This window comes from Megalops cyprinoides, chromosome 5 (assembly GCF_013368585.1).
Source record: "Megalops cyprinoides isolate fMegCyp1 chromosome 5, fMegCyp1.pri, whole genome shotgun sequence".
Taxonomy (NCBI): Eukaryota; Metazoa; Chordata; class Actinopteri; order Elopiformes; family Megalopidae; genus Megalops; species Megalops cyprinoides.
Window position 1 is genome coordinate 8,001,572 of NC_050587.1, and position 18,138 is coordinate 8,019,709.

The following is an 18,138-nucleotide window of genomic DNA, read 5'->3' on the forward strand; positions in this document are numbered from 1 at the left end:
CATAATTTTATGTGTTTCTATATTCAGTTTTCATCAAAATGTATTACAAATGAAATGATTTCCTTTACTAAAGACCTTAAATCCATTGAGATGTGGGCTACAAACCAAGTCACAAATGTGATGCCCTCACACATGCCTCAAAGAAATTTACATGAGAATGTGATATTGAGCTGAATCCTATGAATTAAAACCATCATGCATACCATCATCATACATACCATCATGCCAGCTATATCTGGCTAGCTATGTTTTAACATCTAATGCTTATTAACTACCTAGCTAATGAGAGTTTAGATTTTTGTTTGGGTTGCATGCCATTAATGTGATGTACCCTTATCCAATACTATCCACAGTATCAGTACTCATAAAAATCAAAGATTATCATCCTGATAAAAAATATCTCTAGTTAGACACCTGTATTTACAGGGTGCTCCCAAATGGCTCGGTCAGTTAAAGCACTTGTTCTGAGCCCAGGCGTAGCCCTTCAGCCTTGGCTTGAGGCCAGCTGTGTCATCTGAAGACAATGACCAGGAGCCCATAGCAAAACTGGGCAAGTTGCCCTTGTTGCTGGATTGCATCTGCTACACCTTGCACACGTGCAGAGGTCGCAGTGAGACAAGCTTCATGCACGACCATTAAACCACTCGGAAAGGTCAACTGATGACTGAGTTTCATCTTTCCAGCCATTCTCAAATACAGTTTACCAAAATGTGAATAAACTGAGCAATGCACAGCCTGAGAATGGCTGTCCTTTGTTACAGTTACCTCAAATAAAAATGCACTGGATGCACCGAGTGAACCACTTTATGGTGTCACAATTCCTTTCACCAAATTCTCTTCATGGTTTTTGTAGATTATTCATCATTGACTTGTCACATGTGTTCATGCACACGTGACTATAGAGAATATTCATATTATGTGTAGTAAGTATGGGGAATTTATGTTGAAAGAAGTAAAATTATTTTATCACTTTATATTGTGAACTTTCTATGTGTGTGTCTGGTGATATTGCGTGTTTATTACAGTTATCCAGATAATCAGAATTATATTCAGAATATTTGAAGACTGCTTGATTGCAGCAAATCTGCATATAATAATGAATTGTGTCTGTGTGTTTTCTTTTCCTGATCGTGTCAACACAATGCCATAGAGCTCGGAAGTAAGTCTGAGCATTTGCCTTTTTTTAGATGTGATAATGTTGTGTGCATGACAGTATGTGCTTGCCTTTCAAACTCAATGATACTCAATAAAATGACCAGTGTTATTGAGGCAATTAAGGGACACAAGGCTAATTTACCTCAGAGTTGGATTACCACTGGTTATTTTGCAGTGTATGTTTTTGTTTGATATTTGCATTTGCATGGTTCAAAAGCAAATGATAAAAGCAAATCATTTGATGAGTGAAATTGCCATACATATTAGACTCACCAGAGTTTGACTTTATACCTTAATAAACAACATAGAATCATTTTTTGAGACATTTATCCCAAGTTCATTCCTGATCCTGTTGTGTATGGTATTGTTTTATGTATTTAAATTATATTTTAGCAGAAATTAATGTTTAAGAGAATATGTTGTCTTTTGTTGACTTAACTTCAAAGGCTATACTTGGCCTATACTCCATTATACAGTTTCTTGATGCTCTGAAACTCTTGTGATTAAAGTACAGCATTTGCTGTTCTGTTTACTTATAAGACTTTGGAAAGAGGACCATATGAATGATTCAAATCCCAGTATGGATGAGTGAAGATTTACAATTGCTATGAAGTCAGTATCTTCATGGTTACTTTTCACCTACTAAATGAATGTGACTAAATGTGCTTTTTACTGATTAAAATTGAACTCTGGCAAGTCTATATTTTAGCAGCATGGCGGTTTTAAAGTCTATGAAAATTTTTCAAATCTTGTGTTTACCCTCTTGTGATTTCCATACTATTTAAAGCCACCAGAATGTTTTATTTGAACAATAAAGGCTCATCTCAAATAATATGGTGGCATTTTATCTATCTAATGATATTCATTGCTGTTTGTGGACTAACCATATGCTTAGTATGGTAGCAGTGATAGGTCATTTTTATCACAAATGTGTGATGCCTTCTCTTTTTTCTGGGGTTGGTCTGACACAAATTTTCATATTGTGATTTCTGGTCAAGCAAATACCACAGTACATTTGCTGTACTTTTGCCAACAATATCACTCCTATTTTATTGCTATATACTTTTGTCAATGTGCATGGGTGACATATTTCTATGTACCCTATATGTTGACAGCATTATTTTTAGGTAGACGTTCCTACTGACTGTTTTCACATACTAATCACAGTTGGTCAAATTAATTTGAATCAAAAAGTTACAGAACCTTTTAATTACAGGAGAACTGCAAATATTATGTTTCTCTAACATAAAACTGTAGTTGTTTTAGAAGATGCATATCATTTACATATCCTTTTCAATTTCTCATTGCTACTTTGACCTGTAGACTAACACTAAATTTTATGTATTACTTCTCAACACAAATGCATGTTGTCTCATGGTTGAAGTTTTTGAACTGTCAATTTTATTTATAGTGTGTCCCAGAAACCAGATAAATATAATAACTTGAATGCATTCACTATTCACACAAAACTCGATTCCAATAAAACATTGTGAGATGAATGTTCGCTTTCAGGTTGTCAATACATGTTATCACATATTATCGACCATCAGACCAACTCTACTTCCCATTCCATTTGACTTACCATCTTATCTGATGACATTTTTTGTGCATTTTTAATGCCTGCAAATGCATTACCTCCGCTGCATGAGAATATAAAATTTGTACTTAGAGTAATTGGTTTGAATGATGTGAATTTTAATCTCTAACTGTTAACTTCACCAAGATGTACATTTTTAAGATATTGGAAGAGCGGGACACTGTCATTTCATTTTAAATGTTAATGTATTTGGTGCAGTGATCCTGAGAAATTCAAAAATGGCATGGGAAATCATATGATACTAAATATGCCAATATGTGATGGTAGTTGCATGATGGGCAGTGAGTGACAATAATCATCCAAAAATTGAATTCTTTTTGTTGATCCGCTAATTTGTTATGATTCACTTAACTGAATTAAGTAATAATAGTGGTGGTGATGGGGGGTATGTTCTGCATACAGAACAGACATTCTTTAAACCAGAAAACATTTTAGTATAGAGGAACTTCCATAGCACAACGTTGATCCTCAGTTATCTACAGATGCATTGCATTTAAAATTTTATCTTTTAGATTAAACTCTTTTCCAAAACAGACTCTTGGCCAAGCCCCACCCCCACAGTTCCTATTGCTAAGTTAGACGAGGTATCACAACCATTGTAATGTGTACTGCAAAGAGAGAATGGTGACAGTAGATATTTCCCTGAGCGAACTTCCGCAAGTATTAAATAGCTGTTGGAAAAACAGCTGTTTAATTACAGCTCAGTGTTGCCAAAAGGGTCTGCATTATACTATGGAGGGAAATGATCAAGGGTGTAGTTTTGGTCTCAACATTGGTAGGGACATAACAACCGAGGGGACATTGGAATTATGTAATATGACTTCACTCCAAAGATAATGCGAACAAGTTCACTCAAGTATTGGTAGGGACATGTCCCTACTGTCCATATGCAAAATTACGCCCTTGGAAATGATCAAAAGAAATCAGCACAGATATGACAAGGATTGAGATTCCTTATGGTGGCTACAAAGCTGTATCTGTTAAAGTAAATACTAGGACACTTGTTAAGAAGTTAATGTTTGTATATGGTAAGATAAAGGATAACCTTAATTAGTGGTCTAATGGTCTTGTGCAGTAAGGAATTTTACTTACTTCACTCACTTCACTGATAATACCAACTTGTTATATATGATTGCAGATAAATACAAAGACAAGGAAAGTATTACTTACAACAGTGTTTGACTTGCCTTGGAGCAAATGTACATGTCTTTCGTTATCTTGACTGGGTTAAGGCCATCTGCCTAGAAAGTGAAAGTAACCAATTAACTAATGTTGGCTAGCTTAGCTAATGTCAGCTGGCTATCAGTTCAATATTTACATGCCATCTTGGTTATGAAGCTGACTAGCTAGCTATTTAATAACAATGGTAACAAGGGATACGTTAAATTTCACTGCAGTAATGCAAGGCTAAAATACTGGGAATGTGTGGACCTCATCTTTAAGGAAATATTTAGGGATATGTAGCTAACTCACTGAAAAAACACTGCCAAACATTCTGGATCAAAGGGAGATTTCTGTACTTGGTCCTCTATTTTTTATGTGAGATGTCACAAATAAGAATATTTTCAGACAATACATTCACATCGGTCTTGTCATACAAAGGCCTTTAAGATGCTGAATGAGGTCCTCGCATTTGGTTTGGGTTTTGGAAATCAAACAAAAAATGCTACGTCCAACCTCTCTGCGTACCTGGAGTCACTGTTACAAGTGCCTGAGGAACACAGTTTACCCATAATGTTTTATGTAGTTTACCTGTTTGCAAGACATGTGTCACACCTGTAAGTAGCCCACCTGTATTGTCTGTCGGAAAAGTTGCGGGTAGTTATAGTTGCTAAGATAGGTTTGGACAAGCACTATTTGGGGGACGGGGCGCAGCAAAGCGTCCAAACATTTAATATACAAACCAGTGTATGTAATGAAGGCTTTTAAACAATGGTACGTACTAAATACAACTGTCTACATCTGATCACATATCAATCTATCACATATTGTTGTGATAACTACTGCTATCATAAATACATAGGCTAAATGTGACAAATTCAAAAGTTCAATACAACATACCCTTCAGTTATACAAACACTACTAAAGTGAGGGCAGGATTTCCATGGCTGGGTGTCAGAGCTGCTGTCTGGAGAAGTAGGTCTTCAGTTACCTAGCTTTGTAATTGTCTGGTCCATGTTGATAGATTTCCATTGATAGATAGGTTGCAGTAGATGGCACAAACATAGCAAGAAATGATTGACTGCCATTTTATATGTAGGCTGTGGATAATTGTCCTTATGAACCACTGTGTGACAAGGACCAGCGAGAATCCAAATGCAAGGATGGCGCAGGACAGGAGAGGCTTGGTTCAAAATAAATTAAGTTACCCTTATTGTGGACTTAGGAGAAACAAAACCAGCTTGGTACAAAAGTTCAAACACTATGCATGGCAACTCAAGACTGAACAGAGAAGTGGCCAAAGGGCAGGGCTTAAATAACAAGAACACAGGTGTGAAAAATTACTAATTGACACTAATTGAGGTGGAGGACATTAACTAAATAAGACATAGAACACAGGAAGTTGTGAGGCCATCTGGCGGTCAACTTGGGAAGCTGCTGCCATGTTCCTGACACACTGATAACTATTTAAAGCTTGCAAAATATAACGTAAACTGACAGCTAGGGTTTCAAAAATGTATTATATTGGTACGGTAACTTACTTTGCTAGCTAATGAATGTATTTAATATTTACTGAAAACATTCTGTTGTTAACTTTTACATCAACTAAAAGTTGAACTTAGCCAGCTAACTATAGTAGCTGAGGGTACAAAGTTTTGTTAATAATAAATTTAATAAGTCCCTGCCAGGAAATCAGCTTTCTCAGTTATCATTTCTAAAAATGAATGGTTGCTATATGTCATGTAACTGCATATTCTTGAGTTATTGTGGTTGTAAAACATCTGTAAAAGCAGCCCTTTTTAAAAGGAAGGTTTTGTCTGTATTTTCCTCTTTTCTTTTTTCCCTTCTTGCAGTTACATACTGAGAAAATTTTTGCTCTTATTCCAAAAACTACTGTTCCAAATACTTATGATTTTGAAAACATATATCCAAATATTTAATTTTTATTCAATACATCAATCACCAGAACTCTCTCTGATGAGTTAATTTTTAATTGTCACTGGTTAACAGGTAGCCCTGCTATTCCAGAAGGAGCTGATTAAGGAAAATATGAAAAAAACTGGGTAATGCCAAAAACATACCTGCTATCATGGCTACCTACAATCTGAATTACACTTAAATTACACTATAGACTTACATCAGATCAAGTTGCACCAATATGATCCAATTTGCTTTGAATTCATTTCATGTTTAAAGTGATGAAGGTGGTAATTTGTGTATAATGTAATTCTGTTTATTGGGAATAAAATGTAATTATTTTTAGTAAATCAGTTGGAGAGGCTTGGGGCTTGCAACATTTTCTCAAGGATTAAATTAAATCACTCATTTCAGAAAAAAACCATGAAATGTTTAAGCATTTGGTATCCAGTTTATTGCTGTAACATTTAATTGCTATTTTATAAAGTTTTTTTTTTAAATATACAAATTATTTAACCCATGGTAAGACATACATTCTTTGCTATAGGCTTTAATTTCTACTGTTTCAAACATCTATGCAAGCATTTGCTTTTGTGATGTGAGTGTTAAAGACTGCAGGTTTGTATCCGACTGTTTTTTTCTTTGGTTATGTATTTAATGAAACCCTGGTTTAAATGGTCTTGTGTTCAGATTAAGAAGTGTAAAAATGGAGCAACGCAAGCTGAATGACCAAGCAAACTCACTCGTGGACCTTGCTAAGGTAAGCAATATCTTTGTCTTTAAAACAGATCAAATTTGATGCCTCATGGCAGGCAGTTATAACACACCATGTTCTTAAACTGTAGAACACAGTTACCTGTGTTATACAGTTCAAGTCAATGATTGTCACACCAGTGTTAATTTGTTTATGTGTAATTCATGAGAACAGATTATTGCATCCATTTTGTTTTAGGCAGAGATTTGGTGCATTAAAAGTGTGTGCTTTTTAAGGTAAGTATACACAAGCGGTTTGAAATTTATGTCTGTAGGCAAAATTTGCTAAAGTAGATGGATGACTGGCCAAACCTTGCGTACAATGTGTAAACTGCAAATTGTCCAAGATAGCCTGTATTTCTCATCTGGCATATTTTATAAATAGCTATTATTTATTCATTTTCTTTTCACTTACAGTGATACATAATACATTCCTGTCTCTATATATTTTTCCTTTGCAATTATGTCTTTGGTATGTAATGGTTACTAGAAAATACTGTATCCTACCTGCTGACATTTTGTTGTTATTATTATGTAGTCTGACCTGTAGTAACTAGTCAAAAAATACTTGTTTTCTAAAATAGCAAAAGGACATGTCCCTTTCAAAAAACTTGCAGCTGCAAGGAAAAATGGGTAGAAAAATATGCATTCATTCTATTGTCTTTCACAAATGCCAGACTATGGCTGCCATTACCAGAGAAGACAATGTGATATGACATTTCAAAATGATGCACAATGTTTCCTTTCCACCCGAGTCTGAGATGAGGCCTGAGACCAAAAAAAAAGTTTGCCCGTATCATTAGTGTGACCAATGTGTGAATGTTTTTGCATTGTGTTGTTTTTTGACGGAAGAATGGAGGTAAAATGCAGAAGACATATTCAACTACTCAGTTTCATAAGAACATATTATGACGAGAACAGGCCATTCGTCCCAACTAAGCTAGCCATTTCAATTAAAGAGAATCCAAAACTGCATCAAGTCTGGACTTGAACACAGCAATGGTCTCAGCGTCAACTACATGCCCTGGCAATCTTCACCAAATATATACAGGTATCTAGACCAAAATGAATGCCTATCAATCAATTAGAATTATGTCCTGCATAGCATTCTTACACCATTTGTTCTACACCTGGAGGTAAAATGGATAGAATTATTGGTTCATACATGGTTTCATATATGTCTGTCCTCTGAAGGATATAATGGCAATAAAGTGTTAGCTAGCTAGCCATTACCGAGAAAAAAACTGTTACCTTGCAATGGCATTAAAATGATTTAAATATGATAATTATCATTAGAAATCACCTAAATAATGAAATAGAGTCAGTATTGCACAGTAATAACACTCTTAACTGTTGGTAACAATATGACCAGTTTTACATGGATTTAAATGTTTATGCAGAATTTTGGGTTGAGATGCAGAGCATTTTGAACTGCAGCTTACCTCTTGTTTCAAATAAAAAGAATGTGGAGAGGTCACAAAACAGTGACATAATATAGCACTACACCTATATGAGGTATAGTGAATACGGCACATAGTCACTATTTTGATATATAAAGGTATTATATTGGATACATAAACTATTTTGAGTAGATTACAGTATCAGTCACTTAGACCAGCCAGAAAGAGACATCAAGAACCCAAAACCCAAAGCAAATCAAGCACCAAACATAATTTTTTCTGACAGCTTGTGCCATCACCTGTTGCCAGAGGTGATGTTTTCCTTCAAAATGATTTGGATTGGCTTAGTAAAAGAAGAGCACTTGAACGATCCTGCTGACTGCAGGAACAAGTTGTGGACATTCTGAAGAAAAGAAAATGACAGCAGAAGCTCACCACCTTTGCAAACCAGGAAATGAGAATTTTTTGACCAGTGCCGCTCTTTTGACTGACACATTTGGTCAGTCAAACAGCTTAAATCTGCAGCTGCAAGAAGGACGCAAGACATTGCTGACCTGTTCAAAAACCTTGGAGGAAATGTGGCATATTCCATTCAAAAGACTTGAGAAGGTGATCAACCCAACACTCCCAGAACTGATGAAAAATGTCTTCAAGAAGCTGAGAGCCAACTCCTCCGATAGATTTGAGGCATTCCTAAGGATATAGACAGATCTGTGCGTAAATCTCTCTCAATCAGTCCAGGTGTAGAATTATCCTTGCCTGCAAGACATATGCTGCCCTCAATAAATGCCATCCAGACAAATTAATAAAACTGGCTGCCACACAAGTCACTGGAGGACTGTCTGCACATTGGTCAGACATCCTTTACACCTGACATCCTGAAGATTGCAAGGGGAAAAATAACTTCTCACAAATTTGAGGCACAGTTGCATTTATTTAACCAATTGAAACATTGTGTACTGCTTTATCCAACAATGCAATCCAATGCTGATTGTATTTTTTCTCGTTGCTGCTCAAGGAGACAGACAACAAAGTCTGCAAAGTCTGACATGTAGACACCAAAAAAATTATATTTTGCTTGGCTGTGAAGTCCCACCATATAGTAATGGGACTGAATTTTTCTCAAATCCTGAGAAGCACTCTCAGAAGAGATTTAGGAATATTTTCATGAGTATAGTCCATTAAAATGCCAAAGATTTACTCTCTGTCAGAAAAAGAAGGGTGATTCCACATCAAGGTGAAAAAATGGGAAAAATATGCAAAAAGATTTAGGATTTATGGCCCATTAAGGATACATGCAATTAGTCTGACAAACGGCAGTTCGATCCAATTCATTAGAAGTTTCTCGGTGTTCACACAGCATCTAAAATAAACAATGGTCAGGAAATTGTGTTGACTCTTAGTATTTTGTGTTCAATGTCTGAGCATGCCAAATATAGTACTGTCATGATGTCATCGAACTGGTTGAATTATATAAAACAATTGATGCTGGTTATTGGTTATGATATGCTCAAAACATGTTTAAAAATAGCTATTAAAAGTACCTGCTTTGGGTACTGAGAAAAATACACTGAAGTGTCAAAGCTTTGTCCCAGCATATATACGGATTGGTTTTCATTGTGCAATTTCCCACATTATGTATCCTGAATACATAAAGTGCTTCTCTGTGCAAGATGGAGACAGAACAAAGACCTCAGAATCAAAACGTTGTCAATTTAATGCATGTTACATTCATTGTACATTCATTAAACACTTTTGGAAACATCAAATAATGAATGAATACTCATTTTTCTCCTACATTGTATCTTCCTACTTAGCAACTGTGATGTTCCACTGGATGTGCATATATGCTATTAATTTCCTGCAGTTTTTTTTTTTTAAAAAACATAATACCCGCATGTCAGGAGAAGGCCCAGGGTGGAGTAGGAGGTCTCCAAGCCAATGCAACACTTTTACCAAGCTAAAGGAAGAGAATTCAATGTCATATTGCTTAGCTGTAAGGGGTACTTTTCTGGTGAACAAAGTGACAGTTAGCACACATACTTGTGAGTCAATGCCAAGAACCTTAGAAAGTTCCCTAAAAATGGAATCCCAACAAAAAGCTCAGGACATGACCACAATGTGCAAATCAGCCTGCCCATCCCTGGGTAATGTTTTTTCACCTTGATTTTACTAAGGGGGATTATGTGTAGCACCTTGAATTGAAACTCAGATGGTTCCAGGAAGATATGTAACCACTCATCTCAAATTTGAGCTGCCAAATTTCTCACTCTGCCCATGAGATTGAATTTTGCTCAGTGACTGTGGATAATACTGTATATGGTTGTAAATTTGATTTGGAGTTCAGCAGGACTGGATGTGTAACATAAGAGGAAGGGAGGGACGATGAAGGAGTAATTTGCTACCAGTTGGCACCATTCACTGTAAAAGGCCTGGGAGTCATCGTCTGTTCAGGGAACAGAATGCATGTTGTTGATGTTTTTGTAAAAGGAGAGAGTAGTGTTCGAACCATAAATTTCATGCTACTTTAGCTGTTGTTCAGATGTGTTACTTAACAGCCACACTTTACCTTGTCTTTTTGTATTAAATTTGCTCTATATTGTCCATTATTATGCATACAATGTGAAAATCTACAAGACTAAGTTAAAACTTATTGGAGTGCATTAGGGGGTGTCATGCTAAGGGAGGGTGGACATTATGCAGGTACACTGTTACTCTGTACAGGGCATTTTATAACTGGTAAGGGGTAAGGGAAACCATTATCAATGTAGAATGGTAGAATTGTGGAGTCTGGGGAAATGTAATTTCATTGAATTGTGTCTGTGAAGCCTGTATGATATGTCTGTATGAAGTAGTGAGTTATATTCATTTCCATGAGTTAAAACTCCATTGGTTGCAGCCAGGGTGGAGACTAGGTGGAGTAACCTCTATATACAGTAAGATCATATTATAAGATGGCTACCATTCTGGTTGAGAACACTGAGCAGAGCTAGTTGTGGCCAAAGATTATGCCAGAAGGAAATTAAACCTGTGCACCTTGCAGTGATAAATCTCCTGGGCTTGATCGAATTCCTATTGAAGTGTAGCAATTTTTCCACATCTAACAAAGCCCCCCTATTTTAACTGCTGATTTAACTATGGTTCCCTCCTAGGGTGTGATGTCCTTCCTCTTAAAGAAAGATGTGCATGGTTACTGAAAATGTCCAGTACTCTTGAAAAGACTGGAGACCTTTCACACTTATATGTTGTGATAGCTGGTTGTCCAGGTGAAAAGAGTGAAAAGAGTTAGACGCTACATTATTGACAAGGCTCAAACAAGTTTCATTGAAAGTAGATTTATTGGAGATAATACTGGGTACCTGCATTAAATCATTGATTTTTGTGTTGAATAAAACAAGCTTGATGCATTTTTTATTGCTGATTTTGAAAAGGCTTTTGACATAGTCAGATAGGATTTGATATATAAATGTCTAAAGGTTTTTTAACTTCCTGATAGATTTGGCCAAAGTGCTTCATCACAATCCAGTTTATAAAATAATAAATCTGAAAGGATTAAACTATCAAGTGTTAGACAAGGATGTCAGCTTTTCCATTACTTTTTTTTATTAGCAATGTTGATATTAGCTATTAAAATATTAAAAAGGAAAAGCAATTTTTCACTGGAAAACCATCGTATTCCTAATGATATTGCTTAAGTACATGGGAAAATTGTCTAATTTTAAATATTTTGTTGATTATATGGTGATATTTACACAAAATAATATTATAGCCAATTAGCTGCTGCAGTACCTATGTATGGGAAACTTTGGAAGGAATGTATGGAAGGAAACTTTCAGCATGTTAGCCTACCATCAGCAACTATAGTGCGGCAGATATGTTACTATGTGTGAATTTTATGATGCAACCACCGAATTTACTGCACAGATAGAGCAAGAACTGAGTAAGATTCTTAGTTATGGCACCATCACAGATTTTACCTAGAATCCCTACTAGTGGCAATTTTAAAAACTCAGACCTGTCAAAAAACTGACTAATAATGTAATTGTATGCAGCTAAATGCAATGTAGATAAAAAGACCACATCAACAACATTGCAGATTCAGAAAACATCAGTACAAAAGTGACAGTTGCACAATGACCACATGCTACGCCAGCAAATAAAGTGTTATACAATTAAAAAAAAAACTCTACTGTAAAACCTACCCTACTGTAAAATTTGCAATTTGTAAAACAATGCTACAGAAATTGCAGAAAAGAATAGCCTGAGACATTTATCGTGCTCACCACATACAGATTTATCTGTATTACTTAGCTATCTAGCAGTTGATATCTGTTCTCCTGGTCCCAATGGCTTAAGTAGCCATCTAAAGTATTCTAAAATGTGTTTTTCTGGAGTTATAGTTCTGGATGCATATTTATACATATGTATGTACACCATGGCTAGCCTGTGTGGGGAGGTGAATAGTTGTGAATAGGTGTGTTTACAAGTGAATGTTGAAGCAAATTTCAAATTTAAAAGTCCATGTAAGCAGTTATCTCACATTTTCACAAATTGTCAACTTACTAAAACACTAAGGTTTATTTTTCTATTAGGCAGGTTGTATAAAGATGTTAATGTCTAATGTTGTATACATAGAAACTTTGCTTACTGTGTTACCACTATCTACACATTTCTAGAGGAGACATGTTCCTCTCCTTAGGCATGTAATGCCCTTACAATGAAAATAAAAAGTGTACATCATGATATTGTGACTGTTTTTAATGCACAAACTTTTTCAAAGTTCAAGGATCGAACCTGTACACCATCTGTACAATTTATTTGCATGTAGTTGCCATGTAAACATTTCCTCCTCCTTTTAGTACCTATGCACCCATTAGATAGAGCATGTTAGAGAGATAACACATTTTAAAATTAAGGAGCTGAAAGTAAAGTATTTTAAAAATTCTCAGTGAAAAATCAATCTGGAGGACGCCAAACATGTAAATCACAAATGGTTTATTGTTGAATGAAAATAAAAGCAAAACCATAAAGCATTTAGATAAAATGCTTAGTAGCATCATATTGTAGTGTGGTATGGCAAACTACCTCACAAAGCAGTTAAGCTACCTGTTTAATTTTTAGCTGGAACACTCTTATAACACTCAGCAGTTAAGAAGGGCAATATACTTCCTTACTTCCACATTGTAAAATATATGATACTCAGATTCACAAACATTCTTATGCGATATCTTTCAGTTAGACACATCATCATTAAGTCCTTTAAAAGTGTTTTCATTTAAATAACCATGTTAAAGCCCTAACATATTTTTGTCAATGTAATTCAAGCTTGAAGTGCTTTTAATACTGAACACATTCCTTTATGGTGCAAACATACTTAACACACTTGCTAACCTTCTATTTCTCTTTCTTATTACAGACTCAAAATACAATGTACGACCTGATTTCAGACTTGAATGAAAGGAGTGAGGACATGGAGAAGAGAATTGCTCATCTGGAAGCCAGACTTGAGACCTTGCTGGGCAGCCTTCGGGCACTGCCTGGTTTGATTAGCCAGATAATCAGCGAGCAGCACATGGACTTCCTGGAAGTCCACATGCAGCCTTACGACAAATACAACTCCCACAGTCCTGACCGGTCCCAGTCTGCGTCCAGGAGGAAGTCAACCTCCACGGCACCAGCAACCTCCTCAGAGAGCAACTAGAGCTTAACTGAAATCATTTAGTGTTGACTTTCGCCATCATATGGCCAATATGCATTTATATAAAGCCATATGATTTTAATAAGTACTTTGATGACAAAATCAGAGGTACCTGTACAAAAAACAACAGCATTCTACCAAGAAACATTTGTTGTGGTGTTTATTACTTTTAATATTTATCCTTTTTCTCATGTTCTGTCCATGAAAATGAATTGTTCATGGAGGTATATTGCTGAAGCAATTCAAGAAAGCACTTTGTTTAAAAAATGTATTTCTCACATGCAATGAAACATCTCATTTATGAAATATAATACAGAGCAATGACTTTAAGGATCATATGGAGATCAGACCGCTACTCTACCTAGTATTGATCATTTTCATTGAGTGAAAAAATACATCATGTACACTACTGTGCAAAAGTTTTAGACATTTTGTATTTTTATAATCTGATGCATAAGGAAACTGAAATAGTATATTTTAGCCTTGTTCCCTGTTTTTTCACAGGGGTTTTCTAATGCAATACATCCTTAAATTATTGATAGTGACCTCACTGTCATGCAGATGATACCTGAGCCTTCTGCTGGTTATGTTCTCATTTCAGTGCTTCCTTGTCTTCTTCCTCTTCTCTGTCTTCCTTAAGGACATCATCTTCAAGAATTTCTCATCTTATAACTGTCTTCCAGTCCTAGCTCAATCAGAATGATGTTTCTCTGTACTTGATTATGTTAAAATCAAGTGATGTGAGGTATGGCACAATGTTTTTCCTCTATGCAGTGACACAATCAATCTTCTTATCAATACATGAGGATACAAACGTCGAAGTATTATAGCAGTTGAATGTGTCTAAGACTTTTGCACAGCAGTATATATGTGCTGAAGACATTGCCACTTGCCAGTGGCCACTTTCTTGCTATGCTTTAGTTTGGAGGCACATTATTAAGTCAGAACTTGGGGGTAGGACACAGTCAAAACAGAAAAATTGCAGCAAAAACAATCAAATTATTTTTTGGTGTCCTGCAAGATTTTTAAGGATGAAAATGCAAAATAGAGAAATAATCCACATGATTTTTATCTTCATGAGCTGCTCCTGGTTTACTTTTAGGAATTTGTTTTGTTTGTTAAAAACATCATTTTTATTTATTTTAATTTTACTGTAAAAGAGGGATGGCTAACAGGTCCAGATCCTGAGGGATTGATTGTGCTTGTTGTAAGGATCAACCATAGCAGGGGCATGTGGATCTTTGTAGTATTTAGGATGCATTGTCATTATAGGGAATGACTTTTCTTTCTAAATTGCTACCCACATGCTTTCCCAACAAGACCAGTCACAACAGTTTGGTCTGGTCTGGTTAGCTAAGATAAGGCCCATACACAAAAAGACCACTCAGAAGCACAGATGACATCTCTGATGCCATAGGCCTTTGAAATGACATTACACTATACATTTCTACAGGCAAATTGGTCACACTTTGCATACCCACTTGGATAAACTAACAACTAGTAATTTCAGTTACACAAGTACTAAGATGGTACTAAGAATGGAAACCATTTGATGGTGTAGACTACTACAGATTACCATCCGTAGTGAAATCTTAAGAATAGAATGGCCCAGTTCTGGACTAGTTGCAGTCTAGTAAGCTTTCCAAATCTTTAAGCATCTAACAGTCTCAGATAGTATTCTGTATTAAGTGTCTCAGTTTGAATAGTTGAAATGGTTTGTTAATTTTTATTTACGACAAATGTATCTAGGCAGCAGTCTTCTAACACCAGGATAGGGTACTTCTGATTAAATCCCAGAATACATGAAAGAAACTGTGACTTGACATGACTAAAGGGTTAAATCAAGAAAAAAAACAAGAAGCTTTAAACAAATTGATTTCCTCTGAGTCTTCAGTCAGAAGCTCTAGTTAAATTCACAACCTATTTACTAAACCCAGTCTCATCGTGGACAAAATCACATAATGGGAAATAACAGGTACACCTTAAATTGTCACTTCAGAGTTTTACCTCAGGTGTACCATTTGCTCTTAGACACCTATCCAGCTATCGACCTAAAAAAGCATTTAATCTCCTTAGTAAGTATGAGTGCACAATAGTCAATCTAATATTCTATGTAAAGACAGTACATTAGCTATGCCACATCAACTAAAATCTTAAAACAAATTCCCAATTGACTATTCTGTCAAGCAAATTTAGTTTTGTGTATTCTGGGCTATAATGTCATTGGCTATGTATTGAGAATTTTAACCAATATTTAAATATGAGTAATTATGCACTGTACATGATAGCCATATTAAATGAAATTAACTTGTTTCAAAGATTGTTGTTTTTTCTTTTGTAATTTACACAGTCAGTTTATAATGAAAGCCATTGGACTGTCTTCGGGGTAAAGTAACATGAAGATGCTCATGACGAATTAATTATGCCATAACATTACTTCAGTACAACCACTAGTTTATCTCATTTTTGGTAAGGATACACCTGCACCAAGAAATAAAAAATTTTAACTGTAAAATTATAGTTAAAATATCTATGTGCAAGAAACATACAATAATGAATTTCGTGTTTTGAAAATTTGATTTGATTTGATTTTTTAGATTGACATGAATTTCTTCAAGTTTTTTACACTCATTCACATTAATTAATATGCATTACATATCACAGCTCCCCTGCAATTCCTACATGTGATTTACCTTTACTTCCCTTAATAATGGACACTGTGGTAGAATGTGGTAGATTCAGCTTTTTGTGAGTTCATATCCATCTCCATTGAATTTGGTCTTAAGAGAGTTCTCTGACCTGAATTGAAGTTCCAAACACAGATTTTGGAGGAGAATTTTCAAACACTCCCTACACAATTAACTAATGAATCCCTCTCGCCACTTTCTTTCTGTGTCAGCTTTTCATGGTGTTCCTCTCCACTTCATCTTCACCTTTCTCCCTTTTTATCATGCCCAAACAGGGAGGGGATTCATCAACCTCGGCCTCATGGCCAAGTGCAATCCCTACATTGGACTCAAAGCCACAGATTAATGCTACTGTACCCACATCAAAATTAAAAATGTTAAAAAGAAAAAAAGGTACATTTTAGATGCACTGAATGATGACAAGCACTGAAATCATGCAGAAACACGGGGTGAATTGTTGAAATCTTTTGCTACGCACATCTGTCATGACTGTATTTCACAAGGGAAGTAAACTGTCAGAGAATGAGTACACCCTCCTTTGCTATCTCACTACCTCATGATTTGCCCGTGCAAGTCCCAGGGTGCAGAATAGCAAGTGGGCCATGACCAACCTGCCCACCCCCTGTCCCTAGATGAACAAAGTCATTCTGCTCTGCTGATGTGGGCTCCCATTCACCACAGTCCTATTGCTTGGCCAGTTTTGAAGTCATGGTGAAGGGCTCAGCCTGTGCTTGAAACAAGCACCGTTACCATCAGAGCCCCTTGGGAGCCATGTTTTTGATTTGTGTTGATTCAGAGGTATGATTAAATATGGAGGGCATTATATAAGTCTATGTTCTCCTTCCCTTTAAATCCAGTCTCAGCTGACATAACTGCATTGTAGAAGTAGACCTGAATGATGGTACTCTGTTATGGAATCCAGACCTGGAACAGAAATATACCATTGCTTATTGAATCAATGTTGCCAACTCTGTTGGGGAAAAATATGCATCCTCTTCAAAAACAAGTCTAAAACAAATTCAATTATAGTAATGGTGAAACTAGTATAACAATTCTTTACAGGAATAACAATGTGATGACTTAAACATTTCAAGTAAAAAGCTAAATAAAACATTGCTTACCTTAGAAAAGGTCATCCAGGCTTTATTCTGTTTCCTCTGATTCCGATACATTCCACTGCTGAAATGCTGGAGTATCTGCTGACTTAGGAAAATGTCCCTCCTGCAGATCCTGAGTCTTTGTATGCTGTAGTGAAGATAAAGTATACTCCTTTGGCTCATTTAGAGAAAGAACCTGTTCTAAGTCAGTATTACTCAAAGGCATTACAAGAAAGGACAGGGCAAATAGGGCCAGTTCTTTAAAACACTTTTCACTGTCTTCAGTAGTGGTCTTTTTTACTACCTAGTGTGCTACTTCAACCCAGAACTGCTCAGCTTTACAGTGTCCTATTCCCAGAAGTTCATGCCATGAAACTGTGGAGTCAGACCCTGGGTCACCTGTGTACATTCTCAGCATGGGTACTGTGGCTAGCTGTGGTTTACTCTGATGTAGAATCACTGATGGACTCAATGAGGCCATGGATTTCCATGTGTTGACATTTGGTGGGAGCCTATTCTGCACTTGCTTAGCTTCCAGCAGAATGTCCTGACATCTCTTCTTCATATTATTTCCATCAGTGTTATCAAGCATTGCTTAATTTATGGCAATGACAAACTGTGCCCAAAATGACCAGTAGGCAGGGTAAATTGTTTGACTCTGTCATTCAAGCCG

At 36.1% G+C, this 18,138-nt stretch overlaps 1 protein-coding gene across 1 annotated transcript in view; it reads left to right on the plus strand.

Annotated features, from left to right (window-relative positions):
• The window catches only part of kcnn2 (potassium calcium-activated channel subfamily N member 2), a 52,773-nt gene extending 39,089 nt beyond the window's left edge, over positions 1 to 13,684 (plus strand). The window contains exons 7-8 of the mRNA XM_036529334.1: positions 6,521 to 6,590; positions 13,400 to 13,684. Of these exons, the coding sequence (XP_036385227.1) occupies positions 6,521 to 6,590; positions 13,400 to 13,684 (355 nt within the window). The remainder of the gene's footprint in view (positions 1 to 6,520; positions 6,591 to 13,399) is intronic.
• The last annotated feature ends 4,454 nt before the right edge of the window (positions 13,685 to 18,138 follow it).